The sequence below is a fragment of the Sparus aurata genome, chromosome 2, assembly GCF_900880675.1.
Source record: "Sparus aurata chromosome 2, fSpaAur1.1, whole genome shotgun sequence".
Taxonomy (NCBI): Eukaryota; Metazoa; Chordata; class Actinopteri; order Spariformes; family Sparidae; genus Sparus; species Sparus aurata.
Window position 1 is genome coordinate 20,414,025 of NC_044188.1, and position 24,855 is coordinate 20,438,879.

At 42.3% G+C, this 24,855-nt stretch overlaps 2 protein-coding genes across 2 annotated transcripts; both read left to right on the forward strand.

Annotated features, from left to right (window-relative positions):
* Positions 1-10,046, forward strand: gdpd1 (glycerophosphodiester phosphodiesterase domain containing 1). Its single transcript, XM_030407090.1, has 11 exons — positions 1-226; positions 1,008-1,157; positions 1,686-1,728; positions 2,110-2,245; positions 3,208-3,253; positions 3,630-3,751; positions 4,148-4,237; positions 4,380-4,513; positions 6,150-6,209; positions 6,509-6,560; positions 8,202-10,046. Exons 2-11 carry the CDS (start codon positions 1,022-1,024, stop codon positions 8,334-8,336), a joined length of 954 nt encoding a protein of 317 aa, XP_030262950.1. The 5' UTR covers positions 1-226; positions 1,008-1,021; the 3' UTR covers positions 8,337-10,046.
* A 1,149-nt stretch (positions 10,047-11,195) lies between these two features.
* Positions 11,196-23,756, forward strand: ypel2b (yippee-like 2b). The gene is made up of 5 exons (XM_030403478.1): positions 11,196-11,401; positions 17,571-17,802; positions 18,430-18,473; positions 18,876-18,984; positions 23,590-23,756. Exons 2-5 carry the CDS (start codon positions 17,686-17,688, stop codon positions 23,677-23,679), a joined length of 360 nt encoding a protein of 119 aa, XP_030259338.1. The 5' UTR covers positions 11,196-11,401; positions 17,571-17,685; the 3' UTR covers positions 23,680-23,756.
* The last annotated feature ends 1,099 nt before the right edge of the window (positions 23,757-24,855 follow it).

Sequence of the window (24,855 nt, forward strand, 5' to 3'; positions counted from 1 at the left end):
GCATGCGCAGCCAGCTGACAGCACACTGGCCGGTGTGTATGTGGTCAGAGACAGCTGTGAGGTGCAGATACAACTGGAGCAGAAGAGAAGAGACTAACTCATCGGTCTATCTTTATATAAAGTAGCTTGCTGTACATGTTCCTGGACTACAACTAACTCATACCGGGACTACTTAACTGAGTCAACACAAAAACAGAAAGAAAACTGAAACAGTTTGATGACAAAGGTAAGATTGTGGGTTGGAACCCTTGCTCAGCTAACGTTAGCCTGTTTTAGCTAGTACGGTATCGTGAGTAAGATGTTTGCCGTTATTGTCATGTAATAGTTGTGGTGAAGAAGAAATTAGCCATGTCGTTAATATAATCTAATATTTTATTTTAATGTTAACTCTTCCTCCAACGCGGAAAACAAGGCAGCTCAAATTGTCCCAGTGTCAATGAATGAGAGGCTGAGTAAACAATGACAGTGCCAAATGAAACCTGGAAAATTAACATGATTTCTGAACAGCAGAAATGTGTTGAGAGATAAGCTGCTTTGGTTCTCTGTCCCACAGTATGGAAATCAAACAACCTCCGTTTGTGCCTGCATGTAAATCTTCAGATGCACAAGCTAGACCTGGTCTCAAACAGGGTGTGATTTACAATATGTTTATTGTAATTTGGATGATTTTCTTAAAGTCGTTTTTAATTATTTGTAAAGTATGAATTCAACCCTCACCTTCAAAGATTTTATTATCTCCATTTATGTCCATTTAAATGTGATACTTTGAGGTTTTGGCTGTTGGTCAGGGTAAGCAGGCAGATTTTAACCCTTACTTTGGCCAATTCTCATGTTTGGAATTTGATTTAATCATTTATTATTTGTAAAAATACGTTTTAGCCCCGCTCTGCTCTCTCAACTTAGTGTCTCTCTATCTAGGAAAAAACAAACACAGCCTGTTAGCTTGCTGAAATCCTTCATTTCACAGTTGATATTAACTTAAAACGTGGGTTGTGTTTGTTCTGCAGCTGACTGACCGGAGATGTGTGCTGCTGTGTATGTCCTGTCAACGGTAACGGGCTACGTGCTGACCTCTGCCCTGCTGCTGAAATGCCCGAGCCTTTTGCACCGGAGGAAGAGAGAGACTTTCCTCAGCAGGCACATCTCCCATCGAGGAGGTGAGTCAGTGTGGCACCCCTTTGAATTTAAGTGTCACGTTGGATTTTCTGTCTCTTACTCTCTGTTTCTTTGTCATCCCCCTGATGAAAAACGCACTGGTTCTCACTGAATTTGTAACTTATTTTTTGATAGTCAGCATAGTTATTTTTCAGGAAGGGATAATATGTTTGTGGTAATAATTATGCGAAGAGTATAGGAGAAGTTATTTTGACAACTCTCAGTTCTCACTAAGAGCTAGTTACGTACTTCTAAAGTAAGAATAGGGCCACTTGTTCAGTGTTTGGTGACTTAATCCACAGTGCAGTATCTCTATTACCGTGCCACCATCAGCAGGGTTGTCATTGTTGTTTATTGTCTGGTGTCCTGCAGTAGTTGTTATAGGAAACCGATTAAAGTTTCATACACATTTACTTTACCATGCAGGGCACATAAAACAAAATGGTTTTCCCTGTTTGGCCTTTTCCAGCAGTGAGGATAATGTCCCACAGCAATGCAAATATAAAAGCTTTCCTTTTTTGTCACTGCAGGAGCAGGAGAAAACCTGGAAAACACCATGGCAGCTTTCAAGCAGTAAGTTTAAACCTTTGTCACAATGACAAAGCCCTTTCTTTGAGTTTTGTATTTATGTGTGAAACATAACTGGTGCTTGTACTTGTGATTGTGGTCAGAATGTGTCATCTGAGCTCGGTAGCGATCGGTTTGTGACCACGGTCAGTTTTTCCTCTTTATCCACACTTGACTTTTCATGTCAAAGCATCAGACTGTATACTGCTAAAGTGTGAAGTGAACTGTTTAAGATTGTATTGTGCTTATATGTGCTATGTTTGATAAAGTCACTGTTGGTATCTATTTGTTTAATGTCAGTATCCTCGTCGGTGAGATTAATAATCAGTGAATACTCCCAGGTTCAGTTCTAAACACACTACGTGTACTGTGTGTTTGTTCTTGCAGTGCCGTGCAACTTGGCACAGACATGCTGGAGTTGGACTGCCACCTGACGAAAGACGAACAGGTAGTGGTTTCACATGACTCCAACTTGCGGAGGTCCACCGGCATCAATGCCTACATCTCTGACTTGGCCTACGCTGTGAGTTACTGCATCGTCACAGAGAAATAAATGCACCTTCACTATATTTTCATCTTGCTTCCAGCTCTTTCAAATATCTGGCTGTCCTTTTTATCTTTATCTAGGCAACCTTTAAAAAAAGAAAAAGTCAATAATAGTTAAATCACATTATTATTCTTAAAGATATAGAAATTTTGTTTATGTTGCCATCTCTATCAAAGGCCCCCTGTGGGGTTTCATACCTCTTGTAGCGGGACCTGCTGAGATATGCTACATTGTGCCTAAAAAGGCAGGGAAGAAGGAGCCTGCACGCTGAGAAAACACGCTGGACCTAAAATACTTTAAAAATCGGTGTTGCAAATGTTATATGAGGAAGGTTATATTCTCAACCGTTAGACCTCAAGAACGCACTGAATGCAAACATAACTCTTTGGGCATCTTTGATGTCAAGAGGCCCACAAATATTTAGGTTAAAGACTTGACAACAGCAGTCATGTGTCATGTCCGTGTATAGACTTTGTTAATGAGGCAGCAGCATTCATGGATCATGTGCTTTGGTCAGGTTAGGTGGTCTGTAAGTCACCAGATACATCACATGATTAACTTTTGCGTGCTTAACAAAAACCTGATCCATCAGAAATTTTTGGTGAGTCAGTTGATTCACATCTCTGATTGTCTACACCTATACAAGATGGTTAATGAAACGTGACCTTTGTTTTCCGAGAAGCTTTAAATGACTGATACCAAACGACATTTGTGGGAATGAAGATTAGCTTTACGGTTTTACTGCTCTTTGGCCTTGTAGCACAAAGAAAAGAGAAGCACACAGATTTTGGTTTGACCTGCCTGGGTTCCTGTCTCTGCTATATTAACTGTCTTTAATGGTAACACCCTCACCACAGGACCTGACCTGACCTGACAGGCTCTGACTATCAGCTGTATTTATTTTCTGTTAACCACTGACTGTCGTGTGCTCTTTGCAGGAGCTCCCTCCATACCTCTGCAAGCTGGGTGTAACTTTTCAGAGAGGTGAGCATCACATACACTTGACTGCTACAAAGCTAACATTGAACACACACACACATACGCACACACACAAACACACACGCACACACACACACACACACACACACACACACACAGACACACAGATTCAAATCAGCATCATCATTGGTCAGTATGGTCCTCAGGGGTTGTGTGTAGGAATACACAAATATTATGTTTGCCTATTCATTAGTGAATGAATGTAGTGACTTTATGTAATTGACTTTTGACTGATGATTTTAAAATCTGGTGGTAAAGGAGCTAAAAGCCACATTTAAGATGATTAATACACTTTGGTCAGCGTGCTGCCACCCATTATATTGAGTCTGACCTGAAGCTGACTCTGTCTTTCTCTGTGCAGAGTGTTTCTGTGAGGGGGGAGATGACAAACGCATTCCTCTCCTCAGGGACGTTTTTGATGCATTTCCTAACACCCCTGTTAACATTGACATCAAGGTCAACAATGACACGCTCATCAAAAAGGTATGTGTGTGTGTGTGTCTATCTCTGTTTCTGTGTTTCCTTGTGTTGTTTCTTCTTCTGGTATTAAAAACAACATTTCGTCTTTCTTTTTATTTTAGTTTTATCAGATTTGTTTGTATGTCCTTTAAGGCAGCATTAGTGCTCACCATAGTGAATCTAAAGTTATGTATGAGGTCAGTCAGGCAGACATTAAAACGAGGAGAAAAAAACTGAGGAGGCTTGATTCTATTAAAATGCAGTTTTTACTTATTAATTTAAAGGACTGCTTGCTCTTCCGTAGTTGTTATTTGTCAGTAAGCAATATCATGACATCATCAAATATCTGATTCATGCCTCACATCTGGGCACCATCTATTTTATGCAGTTTCTGTAATAATGACTATTTAATCCTTTCAGGTGTCTGAGCTGGTTGTTAAGTACGACAGAGAGCATCTGACTGTCTGGGGCAACGCCAGCAACCAGGTTGTAAAGAAGTGTTACAAAGAGGTACAGTTATTGCATGAATTTAAAGCTCACTTTACTTTCACTCCAGTCAGAGTTAATCTCCCTTAAGGAAAGAACTTGTTACCAGTAATATTATTTCCATTTAGAAGGCCTTACATTCAGTTCTTATGTTTGTGTTTTGTAGAACCCTCATATTCCGGTGTTGTTCAGCCTTCCCAGAGTGTTGCAGCTGTTAGGTCTCTTCTACACTGGCCTGCTGCCCTTTGTTCCCCTCAAAGAGCAGTTTCTGGAGATCCCCATGCCTTCTATTATCACCAAGTAGGTGCACACACACACACACGTTTCTGACAGCAACATGCATCAGCACTCAGTATGTGGTGATATGACTACAATTCTAGTTGTCATTAAGATACAAATGTAACGCAATAATCCACCAGAGGTGATCAGTATCAGTCTTCTAGCATACAGCATGTGGTGGTGTGGGTTGATAAGTTGGGGCCTGCTTCACAGGGATAGTGATTTATTTCCTTTTTACTTTGGCTTAAGTCCCAGAATGGGTATCATCGGTTCAAATCATGGAAATCAAACATGACACCTGTCTGGACATGCTTATTTTCACCCCTCTCTTGCGCAATGCTATGACGCTGAACTTCCAGAGGTTGCTGTTGAAATACCTCTCCATCCAGCTCTGTTCAATGAGCACTCAAGCATCGTTCGATCAGTGTTGGGTTTGAAAGACAGACTGAAGCAAATTAAATAAAAACAAAACCACTGTAACATCATCTCTGGCCACTGTGCTGCTTTCTGTTGTTCCCTGTTTTCAGGTGCATTCATGACATCACAACAATGCACCTGAAAAAAACAGAAAGGCATACTCATCTACTGGCAATGGGAAAGATGTCAATCGCCTATTTTTTGCGGGTTTTTCTGTTTAAAACACTGTCGTACTTTGTAGGTTTGGTGTAAAAATGGTATGTTTGACATGAATGTCACAGGTTTTAAAAGTATAATTCGGCCCCAGACTCTACAAAACAGGAAGAAAGCTACTGTTTAATTTACAGTGCTGACCAAAGTGCTGTGAGTTTCAGAGAATGAACAGATTTGTGCATAAAAACTGTCACAAATTGCTACATTTGTGAAAAATGGAACGCTAATTATGGACCTTGAAAATAGAAGTTGATCATTTCTATTTATGGCGACATCTTTTGACCTTTTAACCAGATCATCTTATCTGTTGATGAAGGTCAAGAGATGTGGCTGAATGTCATGGACATTTCTCAGAAAGTTGGCTTGAAGTTGGTGTTGTAGTGGGTTTTTTTTGTTTTCTTTAATTAAATGTAGTTTTTTATTTTCTGTTTTTTAAAAATTGCATGAGATTTAGTGGTCGATGCTTGTACGTGTGTCCTTTCTGTCTCTGTTACCTGAGCCTCAATGTTGTCTGAAAGACGACCACGCTCTCTAATGAAGTTATTAAAAGAAACATTCACACCCTTTGTCTGGAGAGGGTGTGTTAGTGGATTGTAAGGATCAAGGTCGCAGAGCAGATTATCGTGCTGAACATTCATTAAGGATTAACAACAATTACAATTCCCCCCTCACACACTCTTGAAGTTGTGTACGTGTATCATCAATCTGTTATGTTTAATGTGCTCGACAAGTAATTATGCGATGAAGCGTTGATGCTTGACACTTTTGACACTTTCCTCCCAGCCTGTTTCATTTGCATCTACTGTCTTTGAATGAATCTCAGCAGGAAATGCGTTGAACTTGTTCCACGAACAGAGTAAATGCAGCTGATCATGTTGCACTTCCAATAAGTGAAAGAGCAGTGATAAGTTAGAAGTTTATGCAATTGATAACATGCTTTTCACTTCACTTTGCACAGACACTAGTTGTTGTCAAGTGTGACTGACATCAGTGGGATGTCACAAGTTGTTTCTTTTGTTTTTTCCAGACTTAAAGATCCAAACAGATTAACTAGGAGTCAGCGAATCATCACCTGGCTTGCCGACAGGTAAGTCACTAATTTGCCAGGTTATGAAATCACTCTGTCCTTTTTTTTCCCTCCATTTTAATTTCAGAGTACTGCTTGTTTAAGACTCACGGCTTTAGCTACCCCAGTATAGCTGCATTAACCTTGTATGTTGTGTTTTCCCTGAGAAGTTCCAATATTTTGTCAAACAGACACAAGGAAGAACTCTGAGACTTCATTATTATAAAATGTGTTTTTACATTTATATGGCTACACTTCTCTCTTGCTCTGCTACACTTTCAGTTTCTCCCTGCAGACGAGTATTTTTTTTTCTTTTGCAGGTTGCTGATGAGGAAAGCTCTGTTTCAACATCTGACTGCCAGGGGAATCCAGGTAAAACTGCTGTCATGCCCCTTCGATAGTCATCCTCACAAATAATTGAATATGTATTGGCTGCACGTTGTGTCTACTTTTGTACTTTCTTTGAGCTCCAGAGCTGTTTGCTAACATAAATTGGCTTTTTTTGTAACTGTTTATCCAATGATGACATGTTCATAGTTTATAGCAACTGGGAACAAATATACAGAATTGTGTAAATGTTAAAGGGACAGTTCACCCCAAAATCAAAAATGCATGTTGTTCCTCCTACCTGTAGTGTCTTTTATTTGTCAGGGTTGTTTTGGTGTAAGTGAACAGGTTTTAGATATATCGGCTGTCCTTTCTCAAATAAAATGGAACTGGATGGCACGGGGCTTGTGGGACACAAAGCAACCCACCCACTTACACAAGATAATCCACAGACTTTGTTGTGAGCACCTTTATACAGGAATTACATTCTCTTTGTATCATCGCGCAGAAGGAGTTGTACTGTACTGTTCACACTGCACACATTTCTGTCTTGTAATCAGGAGTCTTGCAGTCATTGAGCATTGCATGCTACATTACTGAATGGAGACAAGGGGTCACAAAGTACAATCAAAATGACCAGATGCAAGTTGTGACAAGGGAATGACACAATCCAAGTTGTTTGTGCACTGGGTTTCAGCAAAAAAAGCAAGAAAGTGAGGACGACACAGTTACAAATATTGAACACCTTGAGTGAATCTGTTGTGATAGAAAGGCTGTTATTGTGCCCAATCCATACAAAGACATGCATGATGAGATTGGGTTCAGAGAGCTACTGCGAATAACAGCAGAGGAATGAGGGAGAAAAATGAGGAGCGCCTGCTGTCATCGGCTGTAGCTCATTCCTGACTCCCCAGCACATCAGCGACTCAACCAGATATTCAGCCTGCTGAATATCCATCCAACATTGGCAACGCGACCTCCCAACGATTCTCTGATCTGGAGCCTTATGTAAACAATATACAAAAGTTAAGTGTACTAATCTCGCAGCTCAATCAGAAGACAAACGGCATTGATGTTTACATTCCGCAGTGTCATGAGCACAAGCCTCTCGTCCATCAGTTGATGTACGTTTCCTTCTGCGCCATTGGTTCTGTTGGTGAATGTAGTTCAGTAGCAAAAAAAAAGTTCCTACATGAAATTGCTCACAAGAAGGCCTGTGGATTATCTTGACTGACTTGGTCATGATTTCTGGAAAGATATTACTGTTCAGTTTATAAAATGTACTGTTTTGGCGTTTTGAGCACCTCAAGCCGAGTAGCATCGAGTTCACTTATATTTGGGAGAATGCAACAATATTTCCAAAACTTGACAGCTCACACCAAAACAATCTAGATAAATAAATAGCACTGTGGGTAAGAGGAACTGTCCCTTTAAGTCACTCTATTTGTATCATCTTTACCTTCAAGAATGACTGATATCAATACGGAGCCCATCTGCGTGCTGAGAGCTATTTGTTGTGGTTGCGGTGTTGTGCTGTAGTTACAATAAGAGCAGTTACCGGGAAATGTCCAGTGTTCCTACAAGTTCAAAAATAGGCTACAGCGACTTCAAACACTGCTGTAAAGAGTACAGGCGCATTCTTGAACCTTGTGTTACTCCCTCTGCTTGTCTGCGTCTTGTTTTAAGGTCTACATTTGGGTGCTGAACGACGAAGAGGACTTCCAGAGGGCATTCGACTTGGGAGCCACAGGAGTTATGACAGATTTTCCCACCAGGCTTAAAGACTTTATGGACAGGAATGGCATTTCAAAGCCCCAGTGACCTGCCAAAATCTACCTCAACTCCCCCCCGCGGCAGTGATTATCCTTCAACCTGACCTGACCTGCCAAACCAGGCCCCCCACCACGCGCACACACACACACACACACACACACACACACACACACACACACACACACACACACACACACACACACACACACACACACACACACACGCCTACTTTCATGCATTCCAGCAGGGCCACTCTCGCACTACGTTTCTCCATCGTGTTTTGCTTCCTGCACTGGTTTGATGAACCAGTGGTCGTACTGATAACATAAACAATTACATAATATACTCTTAAAGGACACACATACATTATTATCTCCTTTTGAGATGTGTTTTGGAGTTTTCCCACGCTGCACGCACCACACAATCATTCAATTTACCTATAAAAAATGGGACAAAATGGCCATTGAAATATAGTGTTTGCAAGTCTTATCAGTCTTGGATTTATTAATATAGTGATGGCTTTTGACTTGAAAAGGTTTTTTAAAGTTTATTTATGTAGAGAACTTATTTTTCTTCATAACGCCTTCAATTAAATGACAGTGTGCACCAGCAAATACACTTTGATGTTTTGATGACATGTTAATTCAACAGAAGCTTTAAAATGTGTCGAGGTTTGATTCTTGTTTGTTTTTTCTTTTTTTAATCAGACTCACATGCAATAATACAGTAATGTGTTATGAGATATTTTTATATGCGCCAGCTGAAAAAGTCGCTGCAGACACAAGTCCTCGGCTGCATTGAGATTTCAAATGTCAGTGTAAGTACGGAGGTGGGACAAGCCACTGCTTTGTATTTACAATTCAGAGGCACATTCAGATAAACTGTGGACTTTTCTGTAAAAAGCAGGTTTTATATTTTTAAACACAATAGGTTGAATGTTGTATAGCTGTGTTGTTTGTTCATGTGTAGCTGCAAAGTCTCTAGATTTTCCTCTGAATCAAACAAAACGACTGAGACAGAGAAAATGTTTCTTGTTCCCTTTTCACATGTGATGATGTCGTCGTAAACAGCAATTGAACTCCTTATTTTAAGAAATTTGAACAATTTGAATGTGTGTTTTACAAAAACAGTTGAAGCACTGATGCACGTTGAATGATTGCTCGATTGCAGTCACTTGAAAGTAAATAGTATTCAAGATGGCAGTTGTTTTGCATTTCTTTGCTGTGGATAGAGATCATTAGGATTATCATACCACTGACGTCCTCTAATCCAATCTTGTGACCACAGCGTTCGGCTCAGTGGTGAATGTAGTATTGCTTGAATGTATTGTATATCGTATGGTGATTTAAAGTCCAAACAGTATTGCTGTTTTATTTTCATAGGTTTGTTGTCTTGACATTTTGTGCCAGTGCTGTCAATGAATGGTTTCAGTTGTGTGATGACTGATAATTGACAACATTTTGAGATGCCTGTACATCTAAAAACATTATTCCTTGAAAGAAAGATTTGTGATCTTCCAATCATATTACAGATCTTACATTAATTAGCACACTTTAGAATATTTTTGATTTCCTGTGCTGCATGATTGGACAGTTGTTTTGCATGATTCAGTGAATAGTTGTAAAGCTACTGTGTTTCAATAGGCTGTGATTACGACAGAGTCAGTGTCTGGGACCTGGCTGCCCGACACTTTATGAAATCACATGTAATTTGATTTAATGCAAGTTGTTGAATAAATCAATAACATTTCAAACAAAACTCCACTTACTCCAAAACTCGCAAAACCTTTCATAAGTGGCGTATGTGTATAGTATAATTTCACCCTGATAATGTTGCTTTTGACCACTTAGGACCACAAATGACATTTAACATGATACATCTTTAGTAAACACCTGCAGACTGACAGAAGGGGGCGCTGTAGACTGGAAACGGTGTCTGAAGTTTTCCCTGTAGCGGAAAAGTTAATGATGCTGGACATGTTGTTGTTACATAAAAACACCCGTACAGACAGTTTCTATTCTAATTTATTGGAAAAACCAGTGGAGTGTTTCTGTCCTTCCCCTGTTTGATCTTCTTTCATAAAAACGTCCACATAGCGTAGAATTCATTATAAAAATAAAGTAAAATTCCAGTGAGCTTATTGGTTACACATTTCCGCCCTCGACCAATAGGCTCAGTGTTGCTATGCCGTATCACTTAGCTGATTGGCTGACACGGCTGTCATTTATCCATCACGTCAACAGCTAGTATGATCTTTTTTTTTTTTTTTTTTGCCAAAGATCGTCAACGTGGACTTCAAGATAGTTCACGTCCTCCGGAGTGTACGTTAACGACACAGATATAAAACACTAGATCATAGCGTGTGACCTGTTGTGTTTACCGTGGACTTGTTGCCACTGGTTCATCTCATGAGAAGTAGCTGTTCTCGCCACGATTATCGAAGTTAGACAGGTGACAAACGACCGTTGAATTGTATGAAAAAGTAGTGTGACGATGGTTTAGCTAGCTTCTCTGCTGCAGTTTGTCAAAACGCCTACACCGCACAAACTAATTCTACATAATATAAACAACATGCTGACAATCTAATTCTCAGAGCGTTTATTAATTTAATACAAGCAAATGCAACAAATGGTCACGTTAAACCTCCGTCGCTAAACTCAACTGAGCATGCGCCACAGGGTGTTTGACCTACTATATTTACGTGTCATAACGGTGCAAGGAAAAGACGTTTTAATCACGACACCAAACATCTGAAGGAAACATAAATAAATCAGACACCGGACAGAACCCCACCGAGTCCTGTTCAGTAAAATAACCTGTCTTAACTGTGTTACGGTTTCTCTGCGTACACGGAAGTGCGCAGGAGGGAATCCTCTCGCTCCGGCTGGCCGTTTCATTAGTCTCTCCCTCTGCCTCTTCTAAACTCTGCTGGGCATCATTGCGCGTCAAAACATTGCGTCTCTGTAGGACTTGCCAGGTCCAGAGAGAAGAGAGGAAATTTGCCTGGGAAGGAATGCGAAAGGGGGTTTAGGATTGGCGCTGCCACGAGGAAAAGCGAGGAGGTGCGACATTTTCTAGGCTACGTGGAGATCCGTTTTTTCTTCCCTTCAAAGGTAAAAACGAGTTCCTCTGCGTTATTTTTCCACTGTGGTGCATTTATTGTCACGCACTGTTATTGTATTGCTCTGTGAAGCTTATTCCTGCGTCGATGCACTCATGTATACAGCCCGTCCAGTACTTTTTAACCGAGGCAACTTTTATTACCAGACCAGAGGCACGCATGCTGTAATAAAACAATAATAAGACAAGTTTATGTTTTATATGTCACGTGTGTTACATGAAGACCTCTTCGTGCCTGGACTGATGCCTCCTTCGTGGATGTGATGCTCAGCTCTACTCCGCAGTGGAGCCACAGTATCCAGCTCTTGTTATGAGGACACATGCTGTTTGTGGTGGCAGTCCCGCACGTATGCGCCATCATTCCCGTGCGCGCGCATTTCCATCGTGATGGTGCGCGTCAGCAGCGGTCGATGCGGGATATCGTGTTATGCGCTGGTGTGATCATAAACTCTGACGACAGTCACCTGATTGGGATCGAACCGTCAAAGTCACTGCAGATGTTAAAGCTTTCCAGTATGGGTGGCGCGTGTGCGCGGGCGCGCGAGTGTGTGTTTTCAGCATTGCTGAGCTGAGGCATCCCCGCCATCTGTGTTCCGTGCGGTGGCTGAAGTTCTGCCCCAGATGAAGTGCGCCACTGCCTGTGACCTGATTCATCTCAATAATCACACACACCTACTGTAAAGCTCCAACCAGCACGTTTTTGTTTATTTATTGATGTCATGTAACACCATCCCATAATAGTCAGTGACAGGTAGGCCAGCAGGTGGAAATGCTGCATTCCCCCCCCCCCCCAAAAAAAACACCCACTAATTGAAGTCCACCTGAGTACATGCAAACAGTTTAAGAACAGACATTTTTATCAAGTCACAACCTTTGCACTCATCCAGATCCATTTCCATAGCAGAGCATGCAAGCAGATGGTTATTGATCATGCGAAAGAGTCGATACACAGGGATCGAAGATGGTGTTCAGGCCCTTGAAAGGTGATCCTTCACAGGCAGGACTTGTATACATCAACAAAAGTTGTGTACCATGTGCTGTGCCTTCAGTTTCACAGGTCTGAGTCTCTTTGACACCTCACCCACTTTGTTTTTTTTAACACTTTTTATGACACATTCGCTGTCAAGCCACACACTGAAATGTGGTAGAAAGTAGACTTGACTGTGAATATGGAATCCTTGAGTTATAGCCCCAATAAACAGGCAAGATAATGAGCATTTAAGGAGTTTTTCCTCCCAAGCGTTTTTATTAAACTCTGTCAGGAAATACAGCACCTGAAAACAGGCTGCTGAGGACAACACAGAGGCAGGCAGAAGAGAATTAGAAGTGAGTACAGATCAGGCATGGCAACAGTAACCAGACACACACACCTGGGATGCAGGAGCATCACTCAGTGAGATTTGATATGATGGAGGGGGGAGGAGAGAGGAGTTTTTTCTCCTCTTCTAGTCAGTGATGTCATGCTGCTGTATGCTGCTGGCCTCGGTGTAAAGACTGAATGGAGAACAGCATGAAAGTACACAAAGTACAGAAATCCTGTCGGTGCAGCTTGTGGGCAGCATGGCACACACAGCTCATCCAGCGCCGAAGGGACACACACACTTCTTCTCCTTCTTCTTCTTCCATCTTTCTTCCTCTGCTCATTTCACCAACTCCCTGTCCCTGTCTGACTCCCATCCTCCACCCCTCCTTCGTCTTCCTCCTGCTCTCGATCATTGTCAGGAGCAGCATCAGCAGCGGCAGCATCAGTGCGTTACATAACAAAGGTTTTTTTGTTGGGATACAAGGGCCCTTTTGGCTGTGGAGACTCGTGGCACGTAGCCTTTTGTGACGACAGTCAGAAATGACCAGAATGGACAGCGCGGTGACCTTAAGAGACCCCTCGGCAGAACTGATGAATGGGCAGAGTGACAGCAGACAAAAAAAATACACAAACAGGCCGAGAGGCGTAGCGAGACACAGAGAGAAGGAGCATGCAGGCAGGCAGGCTGGAAGATATAACTGATAAAAGAGGGACAAACACCAAAGACAGTCTTCATCGTGACGTGTTGGTTGTGATAACAGCTCCTCGAGTCGTCTGATCATTTACGCAGTTTGTTATTCTGTCAGAGCTGGCCTTTTTTTCAGGACATGACTCTTTACGTCAGCCTTTTACAGCTTGTCAGCATCCTTGTTCCAACAAACAGTGATGCTTTGCAAAATGATGTCCACCCACCAAGACAAGTGTAAAATGTCAAACAGCTTCATAATCCAGCCTCTAACAGGTCATTATCATGTGTATAACATGGGGGTTCTTGTCTTTACAGTAACCTATTTCCCTTTTTTTGAGCGTCATAAGTTGGTCACTAGAAAATGTGCATGAAACAAACCAAAATAAGCTTTTGACTGTATCAAAGAAATACGGCCAAATGAGTCAATTTTAAGTCTGCTAAATTAATTCCACTGCATCCGGCTGCAACTAACAATTATTTTTATGATGAATTAATTTGCTGACTCTCTTCTTGGTTGTTTGTCATCAGAAAACGCAGACTGGCTGCTTGTCACACGTTTCCAGAGTCTTAAAACGTCTTGTTTTGTACACCAAACAGTCAAAACCCCAAAGATATTTAGTGTATAATACTAACAGATAAAGCACATTTACATAACCCCATGATAAAAGACACAAACACAAGTTTGATAATCAAAACATCGACTATAATACAATGTTTTTAATCACAAGAGTAAGAGAGGTATCAGTTTTCATCCAAAGCTGCTGTTGTGATGGAGTGATTCTTCAGAGATAATACGCAGAGAGGACTCCACATGGATTATGTATGACCCGTGAGATGATATGCAACACGTGCAACACTATAATCCAGCGCTGATATTGAAGGTCTGTCCGCTAAGGTCACATTAGTACCAAGATGCACTTTGTATCAACATGCTGATAGAATAACAGCATCTCACAGAGCAGAGAGTTTGAGTCTCGCCTGATAGACAGCTCGTTGTCCGTACACCACATTAAATATTAGACTTTTAGCCTGAATGGGCCTTCTAGCAAATGAAGCTTAGAAGCAGAAGCTTACATTTAATGTAATTAAATTTGAAGCTTAAGTTTGGAGCTTACATTCCCAGATTACCTACAAGACTAATTACTGAGCTTTAATCAGGCAGCTTTGTTCAAATTCAAGAGATTTTCTTGATTAATTGCTTAATTAATTGGTCTATGAAATGTTTTAGTAATGCTTGTTGTGTCTAAAATTCATCTAACCCTAACCCTAACCCTATCTTTTATTTACTTATTCATATTTTTTCATATTGATCATCATTTAGGCTCCTGTCATTTAAAGGCCCGCCTCCTGAATACCCACTCTGCTCTGATTGGTCAGCTCTCACACACCTGAGCTAGCACTGCTAACGATAGCAGAGCGGCTGGGCTAAATCAATTCTTACGAGCCAAACTAGCCTGAGAATGAGGCATTCAGGAGCGGTGTTTTCTGTGGGAGAGAGGAGACTCTTTAATTGTGGACTTTTTCTTTTAATTTTCAACATCTTTCACATACACAAGAACATGTATAACACTAAAGAAAAAAGGGAAAAAAACAAGCATGATAAGTCTCCTTTAATCAACCAATCAATTAACCCACAGCTGCCAAATATAAAAGAATAAAGTGACCAACATCTGTAATAATAAAAAAAAAGGCTTGTCAGTGTATCAGTTCTGTTTGGCTGGTCTGGATGCTACATAAACTTCTGCCGTGTCCTCAGTCCTGAAATGACCGAGAGGATAAAACACTTATGGTCAATGTGTGTGTGTATGTGTGCGCGCTCTTGTGCATTTCAGGGGTCAACTCAGACAACTGTACTGAGCGTGTCTTTGTGCCCCAATCCCACGCCGCTGGCACCGAGTCAGAGAAGAGAGAAAACAAGGGCACGTCTCACTGCCTTATTTATTTATATCCCGCGGTCCTATCCCATCAGCCCTGGAGAACTTTATCAGCCTCCCTCCGATGCTAAAAACAATCGCAGTGAAGTAAAGAGGCCTCTCTCTGTCTTTCTCTCTCTCTCTCTCTTGTTTGTCCTGGACTCACAGAGGCCTCCTGCTCCCATTCAGTATTTTATTAGTTTTTCCAGATGGTTCAGTAAAGACAGGCAGGAAGGAGAGGAGACAGAATGGCACAGCATTATGTGAAGGTGATGAAACGACTCATAAAAACAAGTTAGTGAGTCTTATAGAGTCATAGTCCTTTGAAGATGAAGAAAATATGTATTTGATCTAGCCAGAAAGGTCATGTTTTAAATGAGAATAGGCCGGCAGACGATGAAACATCCTGATGTCATGAGGTCGTAGAGCTGGGGGGAATAAAACTACATTACATTAGGTGAGAAGTTGTGTTTAGCACCAGCTGAAATCCCAATTAAAGTTGCATGAAGCAATAAAAACACAGAGATTATGACTGCACCACAAGGTAGAGAGCAGAGGAGCAGAGGCTGCGAGCCATTTAGTTTCCCCTGTACAGTTAGTCAAAACACACCCCTGTCCTCCTGGCCCCGAGCCTTTGGGATGGCTTCCCAGGCCAGCTCACTAATCTTCTCAGTCACCAGGGCACACCAGCAAAAGTATTTTAAGGGCTCGGTCTATTTGGATATCATGGAGCGAGCAGAGCACGATCCTCACAGTTGTGCTAGGCTAAGCAGATTATCTCCGCAGCCTCATAGACTTAAACACAGAATGTGAGCTAGCCGTGCTGCCTGTGTGCTACTGCACTACTGAGTCAGTGCCGGATGGTCCAACCACACATTTAAGGGTGACAGCCCGCAATGGATGATTATTTTCAGTTTCAATTATCTGCCCTGTGTTTTCTGAATTGGCTGATTGATTGAATAGTGGCCATCAGTTCAAATCTAAATGGTAATTAATTAACAATGATGTGAAATAGAAGAAAGTGGAAAATCCTCATATTTGACAAGCTGGGACCAGGAAATGTGGCTCAAACAAGACTTGGAGTCTAAAGCCATGCTAGCAGCTCTGTGAGGCTGTACGCACATTGATCTTAACGCTAACATGCTGATATTTAACAGGTATGATGTCGTCCATGTTCATCAACTTAGCTTGCTATGTTATCAAGCTAATATTTGGTTACTGGCATAGACAAGGGCCAGCTGAGGCAAATGGGAATGTCATGGCAAGCGACAACTAAATTATATGCATTCCTGTCAGTTTCATTGGAATGATCAGGGCTTAAACCAGAGGTGAGCGAACAGGAAGTTGTTCGAGAGCTTATTTATTAGGAAACTTTTTACAGAACAGCCTCGGAATTGAGCTTCAGATCAAAATGTTCGATCAAAAGAGGAAGAGAGCTATTACAAGAACAAGTTTTTTTTTTTTTAAATCAGCTCATAAACAAAAATACCTACATTTGGCAAATTTAGATGTGATGGTTGACGGTGGCATTAGAGCGAAAGTCAACGGAATACCAAGTCAGTAGGATTCATCCTTTGAGCATCATGAATGTCTCTGGCCGAGATATTTTAGTCTAAACTAAAGTGGAGGACTGACCGACAGATCAATACTGTTATCTGCAGAGCTAGGCTGCTAACATAGCTAAACAATACTTAAAGCTACATTGTGTAGGATTTCTGGCAGAGATTGAAAATGCAATTCCTAATTCAGTTTCATTAGTGTGTACTCACCTGCGGGTTATTACACACTAATGAAACTACAAGTTGCTCTGTTTTTGTTTTTCCAGTTTAATTTAGAATGAACCTTTCATATCTACAGAGGGAGCTGGTCTTCTTTAGCTTAAGTCAGCCATGTTGCACTGCTATGTTTCTACAGAAGCCCAGACTGGACAGAGCAAACTGGGTCTAGAGAGGGAATTTCCCTCTTTTTCCCCTACACACTGGACCTATCAAAATAGTTCTCAGCTCCTAAAGTAGAGTTTCTTCACTGTGTTCAGCTTGAAACTGAAATGTGAAATGTTGTGACTCAGCCTCATTAATAATGCATGGCATCTCATCACCCCCTGGCTCTTTGAGGTTTTAAGAGTCTCACAGTCGCGAGCAGGTTGAGGAGCAGACTGTAATCCCATCAGCAATTATACACCTGTGGCTCAGTCTAAGGAGGCAGCTGTTACACAACCATGTAACCATTATCTCCTCTTCTATCCTCCCTGCGCTCAGGTGTTCGCCTCCCAACCCACCGCCCACCACGGCCCTCACCTGTGTGTTGCGGTGCTTCCCTTGTGAGCCGACCTGGGCTGGCAGTCCCTTCTTGCACCGCCCGCCAACACCGCCCATGGTCAGAATGACGCGCTCCAAGACTTTTCAGGCATACCTGCCGAGCTGCCACCGAACCTACAGCTGCATCCACTGCCGAGCTCACCTGGCCAACCACGACGAGCTCATCTCGAAGGTCAGCGGCCGCAACCGCGGCGCTCTGAATAGTTTTTGTCTCTTTTAATTAACAGCACAGTTAATGTTACAGAACATAATTAGAGGCATTAACAGCCATTTAAAAGATAAGAGTTTAAGATAAAAAAAGGAGAGCAGATGAGGAATTATAAGAATAAACAGCAGGCTGGAAACAGCCACTGCCACATTATTTCCTGTTTATGGATTATGTTATAAGCTGGTTAGTGAATTGGATTATGAATGCACTATCACTTTTTCCACGTGCGATTATGACAACGCTCCTCACCTGCGTACAAAGGCCTTCTGTTGGTTGTAACACAGCTGCACCTGCATAAATCTGTTTAATGTGTCTGTTCAGTCGCAGCTTTTGTGTTGCGAGACAATGACTGTGTTGCTTGTCATAAGAACACTCATGCATTAGGGCTGTCCACAGGTTTGAAAACAGAAGCTTCTTCTCCCGTCAACATGTGGGTGTTTTTTCAAGAAGGCCAAACCAGAGATCTCATTTGACCGCAGCGTTATGGCAATATAGCAGCATTCCTGTATAATTTAATAGAGTTGTGACGCCGCTTTAAAGGTTAGATTCTTGCGCCAGCTGTTTCATCTTTGTCTCATCTTGTCTCCGCAGTCGTTCCAGGGCAGCCAAGGCAGAGCCTACCTGTTCAACTCAGTGTGAGTACTCTTCTGAATTCACTTCAGACCACTCATTCGCAAGCGCAGCTGACGTTACGTTGTGAGGAGAAACACTCCTGCGTGCCAGTTTTAGACAGGAGACAAGCGATCCAACATGCTTGGGTTAATAATTCAGATTGCAGCACACAGCAGTTGTTTTTGAAGCCCTGGTGTGTAGACGGAGCCAGCCTGTGCCTCAGCGAGCCGTCATTATCAGCTGAATTGAGTGTGAAAATTAGGAATCTATGCACCATGGCCTAGTGCCCCATCAGTATGCGCTGTGTGAGGCAGTGACTCACTCTGAGCACATCATACAGGACATGCAACAGAGCCACTCGGGCCACTTGCACAATACAATTTTTTTAAACTTTTGTTTCTTTCTCTGCTCTCCCCCCTTTCCAGGGTGAACGTCGGGTGCGGCCCAGCAGAGGAGAGAGTTCTGCTCACAGGCCTGCACGCTGTAGCAGATATCTACTGTGAGAACTGCAAGACGACCCTGGGCTGGAAATACGTAAGTATCCTTGGCTGATTTGATGCACGGCGCCGATTACTGCATCCAAGGTTAGAGGATGATAAACTGGGAGGTTGTTATTATAGCGCGCACCCTAATTTTATTTGCACCCTAATTGCATTTGGACCACCTCTTTTCTCAGGGTCAGTGCAGTGGTACCGGCTGTGGGCTGAATGAATTATGAGATAGATTTTTCCAAACAGTCGGAGACAAGAAGGAGTCTTTGTTTATCTCGTGTGACTTGTGATGGGGTTTTCAGTGTTTTTTTAGAAGTGAAAAACATCTGGATCATCGGGAGACTTGCATACACAGTCCATTCTCAGGGTTTTAACAGAAGGTGCCGACTGATGCTGCTCTTCATATGGCTGATTTCATTTCCTCTGTTTATTACCGTTGTTTGTGTTGGCTGGTTTGTCTGCAGGATTACACAAAAATTACTGAATGGATGGTTATGGTTAGGGTTACATAGCTCAACAGTACATGTAGAAACACAATGCAAAGCTGCCAGTTCTCAGTGGCACTCACCACCATTAAACCTGTGCTGATCTAAGTCTCGTAGCCAGGAGAATATGGATTTTGGTCTATCACATGGAGCCAGTATGTCTCTTGTATGAGATATAGTCAAGATGAAGATACTGGAGGAACAGAATGTGTCTTTGGTTGTCTGGGGTGTAGTACCTTATCTCTACAGCTGCCCCAAAACAATCTTCTACTGTGCAGAGGAACCCGTGATCCATTTGGCCCTCAGGGCAACTCAACCTCCTGAGTAAGCAGAGTATAAAGACAAGTGTATGACTATGAACTTAAGACACTTAACCTATGGAATTTCATTTACAGCTGCCATTAGCTATTTAGCTCAGTTAGCCGTGCAGCTAGCAGTTCAGACTGGGTGCTCGGGGACCAGGGGAGTTTTAGTGTTTACACCCCTAGCACAGGAGTTTTAGACTGGGACGGGCCAGACTTTAGTACACATCTCTGTAACATCCTGTGGATGTGAAAGGCCTTGATAGTCAAAAAGCCCAAAGTCTGCACCAACAGAAGCTCCTCTTGGCCACAAAAAAACCTGAAACGCAACGTCAATAGTCTCGCCATAATTCTGTGATTTCTAGAGACCACGCTACGTCACCGTGTCACACATTTGAAAACCATATTCATGGTAGAAGTGAAGTTAACTAGGAGCTGAAAACACGACAGAGTTGATAGGAGAGATGGTTAGCGGTGCTGGCTAAGGCGTGTGAGTCGACCAATCAGAATAGACTGGGTATTCTGACTTAAAGAGACAGGAGCTTAAACAGAGCTCTTCCAGAGAGAGTGGGAATACAGAGCTGCAGCACTGGACAGATTGAGAAGACGTTTTTTTTTTTTAGCACTAAAGCATGTGAACATATTAAAGTAGTGAACCAAAATAAAATTATAAACCTCAAAACGAAAACAATATGTCTCCTTCTAGATCACCAAAATATTAAACAGTTATTTGAAAGCTCTTTGCAATTATGATAGATAATTTAGGTGTTAATAATATTGACTGAATTGAAAGTATAGGTGATGTGTTTGTAACTGTAAAGGCTAACATCAGAGTTATATATATATATGTGTATATATATATACACACAGCGGAAGTCTCTGTAAAGCTGAGGTAGAGGATGTCAAAATAAACATGCAGGTTTTGTTAGTACAGGCGGTATTTTAAGATCCTCATCAGGGGGAAATAAACAGGATCCATCCATTTGAGGTGTCTCCATATATTTAATCAGAGTTGAGCATGTGCAGCTGTCACTGCTGAACCTTGTCAGCGTGAAGGTGAGAGTGAACGCTATAGGGCACGTGATCATCCTTAGGGGGTTAACACACACAGTATCCTTGTTGTTTGACTTCTGAGAAGGCTCCATTGACCAGCGCTCTTTGCTTAACCTCTACCCGTTAACATTCACCTCCACGTGTCTAACCTTAAACCTGATTCTTTAACCTTCCAGCCTAAAAATAACTGTTTTTCCTTATGACGCCTGGTGAACACCTGGTGAACCAGCTTCAGAAGTCGATACTTTTCTGGGTAGTTTCTATTCCTGTCAGGAGCCCTGACAAGGCAGCGAGGTCACAAGCATACAAACACCAGATAGGACTTAATGGAGGGCTGTCATTAATATCATTTGCAGCAGTATTGGTTTTCTGCAGTCGTCAAAGTTCTATTGAGAGGTCTGACCTACTGCACTTCTAAACCGAGAAATCTGATAACGTGCCTCTGCAGCTTTGAACCAAAATAGCCAAAGACAAAACAAGGTACAGACGATCTGCAGTGAAACAAGTTGTCTCAGTCTACTCCCTGACACTGTTTTTATGAGAGATTAACAGTGAAGACACGGTTGTTAATAGACTTTGACAGGAAACAGAAGTGCTTTTGTGTCAGTTTTCTCAGCTGGGAAGTGGAAACAGTTTTTTAACAAGAGCTGTGTCAAAATGACTTTTTAAGCTTGGGTTTGCTGCTGTCAGTTAGCGAGGCCAGACATATCCAAATTTGGAGATATTATATGGGAACTGGAACAAACTGTGGTTGGATTAGCAAGCAGCGGCCGCAGCAGCTGAACGTGATCATGTGACCACCATGAGAGACATCTGTTAATTAAAAACATACACACGCTTAACACTCTCCATTTAATCTTTTAGGTGAAATTATGGCTCTTAAATCACCGTAAAAACACAAATATTAAAGGAAGGGAAGTCGTGAAAGAGTCAACAGCTATGTTAACAGCTCTGTGAGGCTGAACTTTGAGCTACATGCTAACATTTTTATTATGATGTACTCATACTCACTAATGACAACGCAAATGTAGTTTTCTGATACTAAGCAGGTATAAAATGTATGACGTTCACTTTCTTAGGTTAGCGTGTAAGCATGCTAGCATTTGCTCATTAACCCTAACCCTAACCCTAACCCTAACCAATAAACACTAAATAAGAAGGAGGCTATTCCACGAACAGCCAGGGCTCAGTATTAAGCCAAAGTCAACATGTTTCTCTCAGGGGCGATGTCCTACTTTTTTTTTTTGGCTAAATATGTAGCCTCTGCTGTGTGTAGCCAACTTTGTGGTTAGTTCTAAAATGCAAACGTTAACATGCGAACACAATAAACTAAGATAGTGAACATATATAATTCACCATATCAGTACTATGTAAGCATAATTTAACTTTTTACCATAAAATATCAGTTTCTAAATTAATTTCCCAATACAGAGGCAAATTCTTAACCCCTAAAAAATCAATTTAAAAACTTTCCAGGGAACCGCAGTATTATGTGGTCAGCACAACTGTGGGATGTTGGGAATTATTAGAGTGTGACACATTAAAGGGCCTGATTGACAACCAGTTTGGGGATAACAAAGGGGGGAATGGATCGCTTTCTGGTGCAGAGCAGTTCACCTCACTTTTTAAATTTGTTACCTGTCTAGTTTAAATACAGGTGTTGCTGCTTTTACGCAATTTTACCAAGTTTCGGATTAATTCTTGAATCAGTTTTGTCAATAAATATTTCATGAGTAACACAGTTGTTTTCCCAGTTGTAATTGGCATCAACAGTAGTTAAAGTAAACATATACTCTGTACATGATTATAGAGATAGACGCTGCGTTGGACAGGTTTTCAGGTGTGCCTTGAGATCTTGGCCCTGCCATTTGTTGTGCTTCGGGCACAAGAAAACAGTAATGACTTTATCAGAAAAAACTTGTTTAGACGCTGTGTCACACTGATTTAAATAAAGGTGTGCCTTGAGATTCTGGCTTGCCCTTTGGTTTGCCTTGGGCACAAAAACTTTGAAGTTATTACAGTTTTCTATATAACTCTCTATAATGACTGCTGCTGTCATGCTTTTCAAATAACATTTTGCTGTCAACTCACACTATCAAATCAAATCAAATCAAAACAAATCAATTTTATTTATATAGCCCAAAATCCCAATCACATTGCCTCAATGGGCTTTACAATCTGTACAGTACAGTGTGCATATGAAGTTCATTAGATACAGGCTGCAAATTAATTATGTTTTTGTGTATTTCTAATGTATCTGACTCATTAATAGAACAAGACTGAGTGGGTATAATAGGTTTCTGTGTAGCTCAGGCTTTCTCTGCTGGCATGTCTTATGGATCTCATTCATGTTTTCCAGGGAGATTTTGTATTACCCAACTTACAGTAGAAATGTTAGCGTGTTACAGCCTGCATAAATAGAGCAGACTCTACATCTGTGTTTGCTCTTGTGAGGCTCAAACCTGTGGCCTGGTTTTCGCAGTTTATTAGTGGTGAGAGACACATTTCTGCCAGTTTAGGGTACGACAGTCCAGTCCTGTCAGAGTCTTGGTTCTGCAGGGTTCTCTGCAGTGTTTGGTGGCTGGCTGTTATATAACCAGCTTCCAGAGAGCCAGCAGCAGAGACAAGCCAGGATCAGGGCAAGGATTTTCATAGAAAAAACACAAGTGGGGGGCATGAGGAGTTTTTATTCTTATTTTACATGTGTCCTCTTCGTTTTTGTCACAGATAATAATATTTTCTTTCCATCTGTCACGCGAATTAAAAGCTGTCTCTCTCTTCTCTCCTGTCCTCTGCCACACCCTCCAGGAACATGCCTTTGAGAGCAGTCAGAAGTATAAAGAGGGCAAGTTCATCATCGAGCTGGCCCACATGATCAAGGACAACGGCTGGGACTGAGGGATGAGCAGCCGGGACACGACCGCAGTGAAGGGGAGGGGGGGCAGGGGTGCTGGATGACTAGGTGGATGGACAAATGGATGGATGGGAGGGAGGGAGGGAGGGAGGGGGGTTGTGTGTGGTGGGTGAGTGTGTGACTTTGGTTTGGCTGATTTACCATTAACCTCTGTAACTCTCTGCCCATCCCTCCCTACCACGCCTTTCGGTGCACACACACACACACACGCACACACGCACGCACACACGCACGCACACACACACACACACGCACACACATCAAGGTCCCAGACATCCCAGCTTGACAGAGAGACAGACTAGGCAGGCTTGTACGCAGCTAGCAGGACTAGGTGACTGGCCAGCAAGACAGGATGTCTCTTCTTTTCTGGTACTTTATTAGAACATGAATTCATAGCTCTTAAAAAGGTGGCGATGACATCCTCATTGTGTGAAGTACTCCACCTTGTCCAACAATCACATTAGAATGAGCTGTTAACAGGTCATTCAGTGGAAATGAAGCCAGAAGGAGGCCAGTGGGGCCGTCCTGGTGGGGCTCACTGGTCTTGGTCGAAGAGCTGACATGCATTCGCTCTGTCTGAATGAGATGACCTAAGATGATTATAGCAAATCCAGCTGATCGGGGCCATGCCAGCTGGGCCAGTGATGAGGCCTGGCGCTGAGGCTTGGCACTGAGGCCCGAGCACATGGGTGTTGGGGTGTGTCGGGGGGGGGGGGAATTCAGGGATTGCCACCTACCGGGCCGCTCAGTCATCATGGTAGATGGGGAGAGGAGGATCCTGATCCACTTACGCAGTGGCTTTGATGGCTTCTGGCTGGGATCCACTCCGTGTCTTGCCAGCGATGCAGCTCAGAGCGATGCAGGGTGGGCCGAGAGTGAAACAGATACAGACGGGCAGCCACCAGCTTGTCCCAAAACCCTCACAGGAATTTGCCCTCACAGCAGCAAAGCAGCTCCCCTCCGGGTTTTATTCATCCTTCGATACATTGATTTGTGTAAAGTGATCTGCTGATCCGTCCCATGTATGTCTGGTGTCGGCGACACATTGCTGGGTCCAACCTTTGTTACTTGGCTGGATAGAATTACACAACATAAGCGTGTCTCAGGTGAACAACTTTGGCTGGGATTACCAAACGTTTGCGAGCACTGTGAGCATCTGT

Bases quoted from the DNA above. Each gene is read 5' to 3' on its own strand.
- gdpd1 (XM_030407090.1), top strand. From the start codon at position 1,022: ATGTGTGCTGCTGTGTATGTCCTGTCAACGGTAACGGGCTACGTGCTG. The intron at 3,254-3,629 runs GTGAGCATCACA...TTCTCTGTGCAG, and splicing joins GGGTGTAACTTTTCAGAGAG to AGTGTTTCTGTGAGGGGGGA. The intron at 6,561-8,201 runs GTAAAACTGCTG...TCTTGTTTTAAG, and splicing joins TGACTGCCAGGGGAATCCAG to GTCTACATTTGGGTGCTGAA.
- ypel2b (XM_030403478.1), top strand. From the start codon at position 17,686: ATGGTCAGAATGACGCGCTCCAAGACTTTTCAGGCATACCTGCCGAGC. The intron at 17,803-18,429 runs GTCAGCGGCCGC...TTGTCTCCGCAG, and splicing joins ACGACGAGCTCATCTCGAAG to TCGTTCCAGGGCAGCCAAGG. The intron at 18,474-18,875 runs GTGAGTACTCTT...CCCCCTTTCCAG, and splicing joins GCCTACCTGTTCAACTCAGT to GGTGAACGTCGGGTGCGGCC.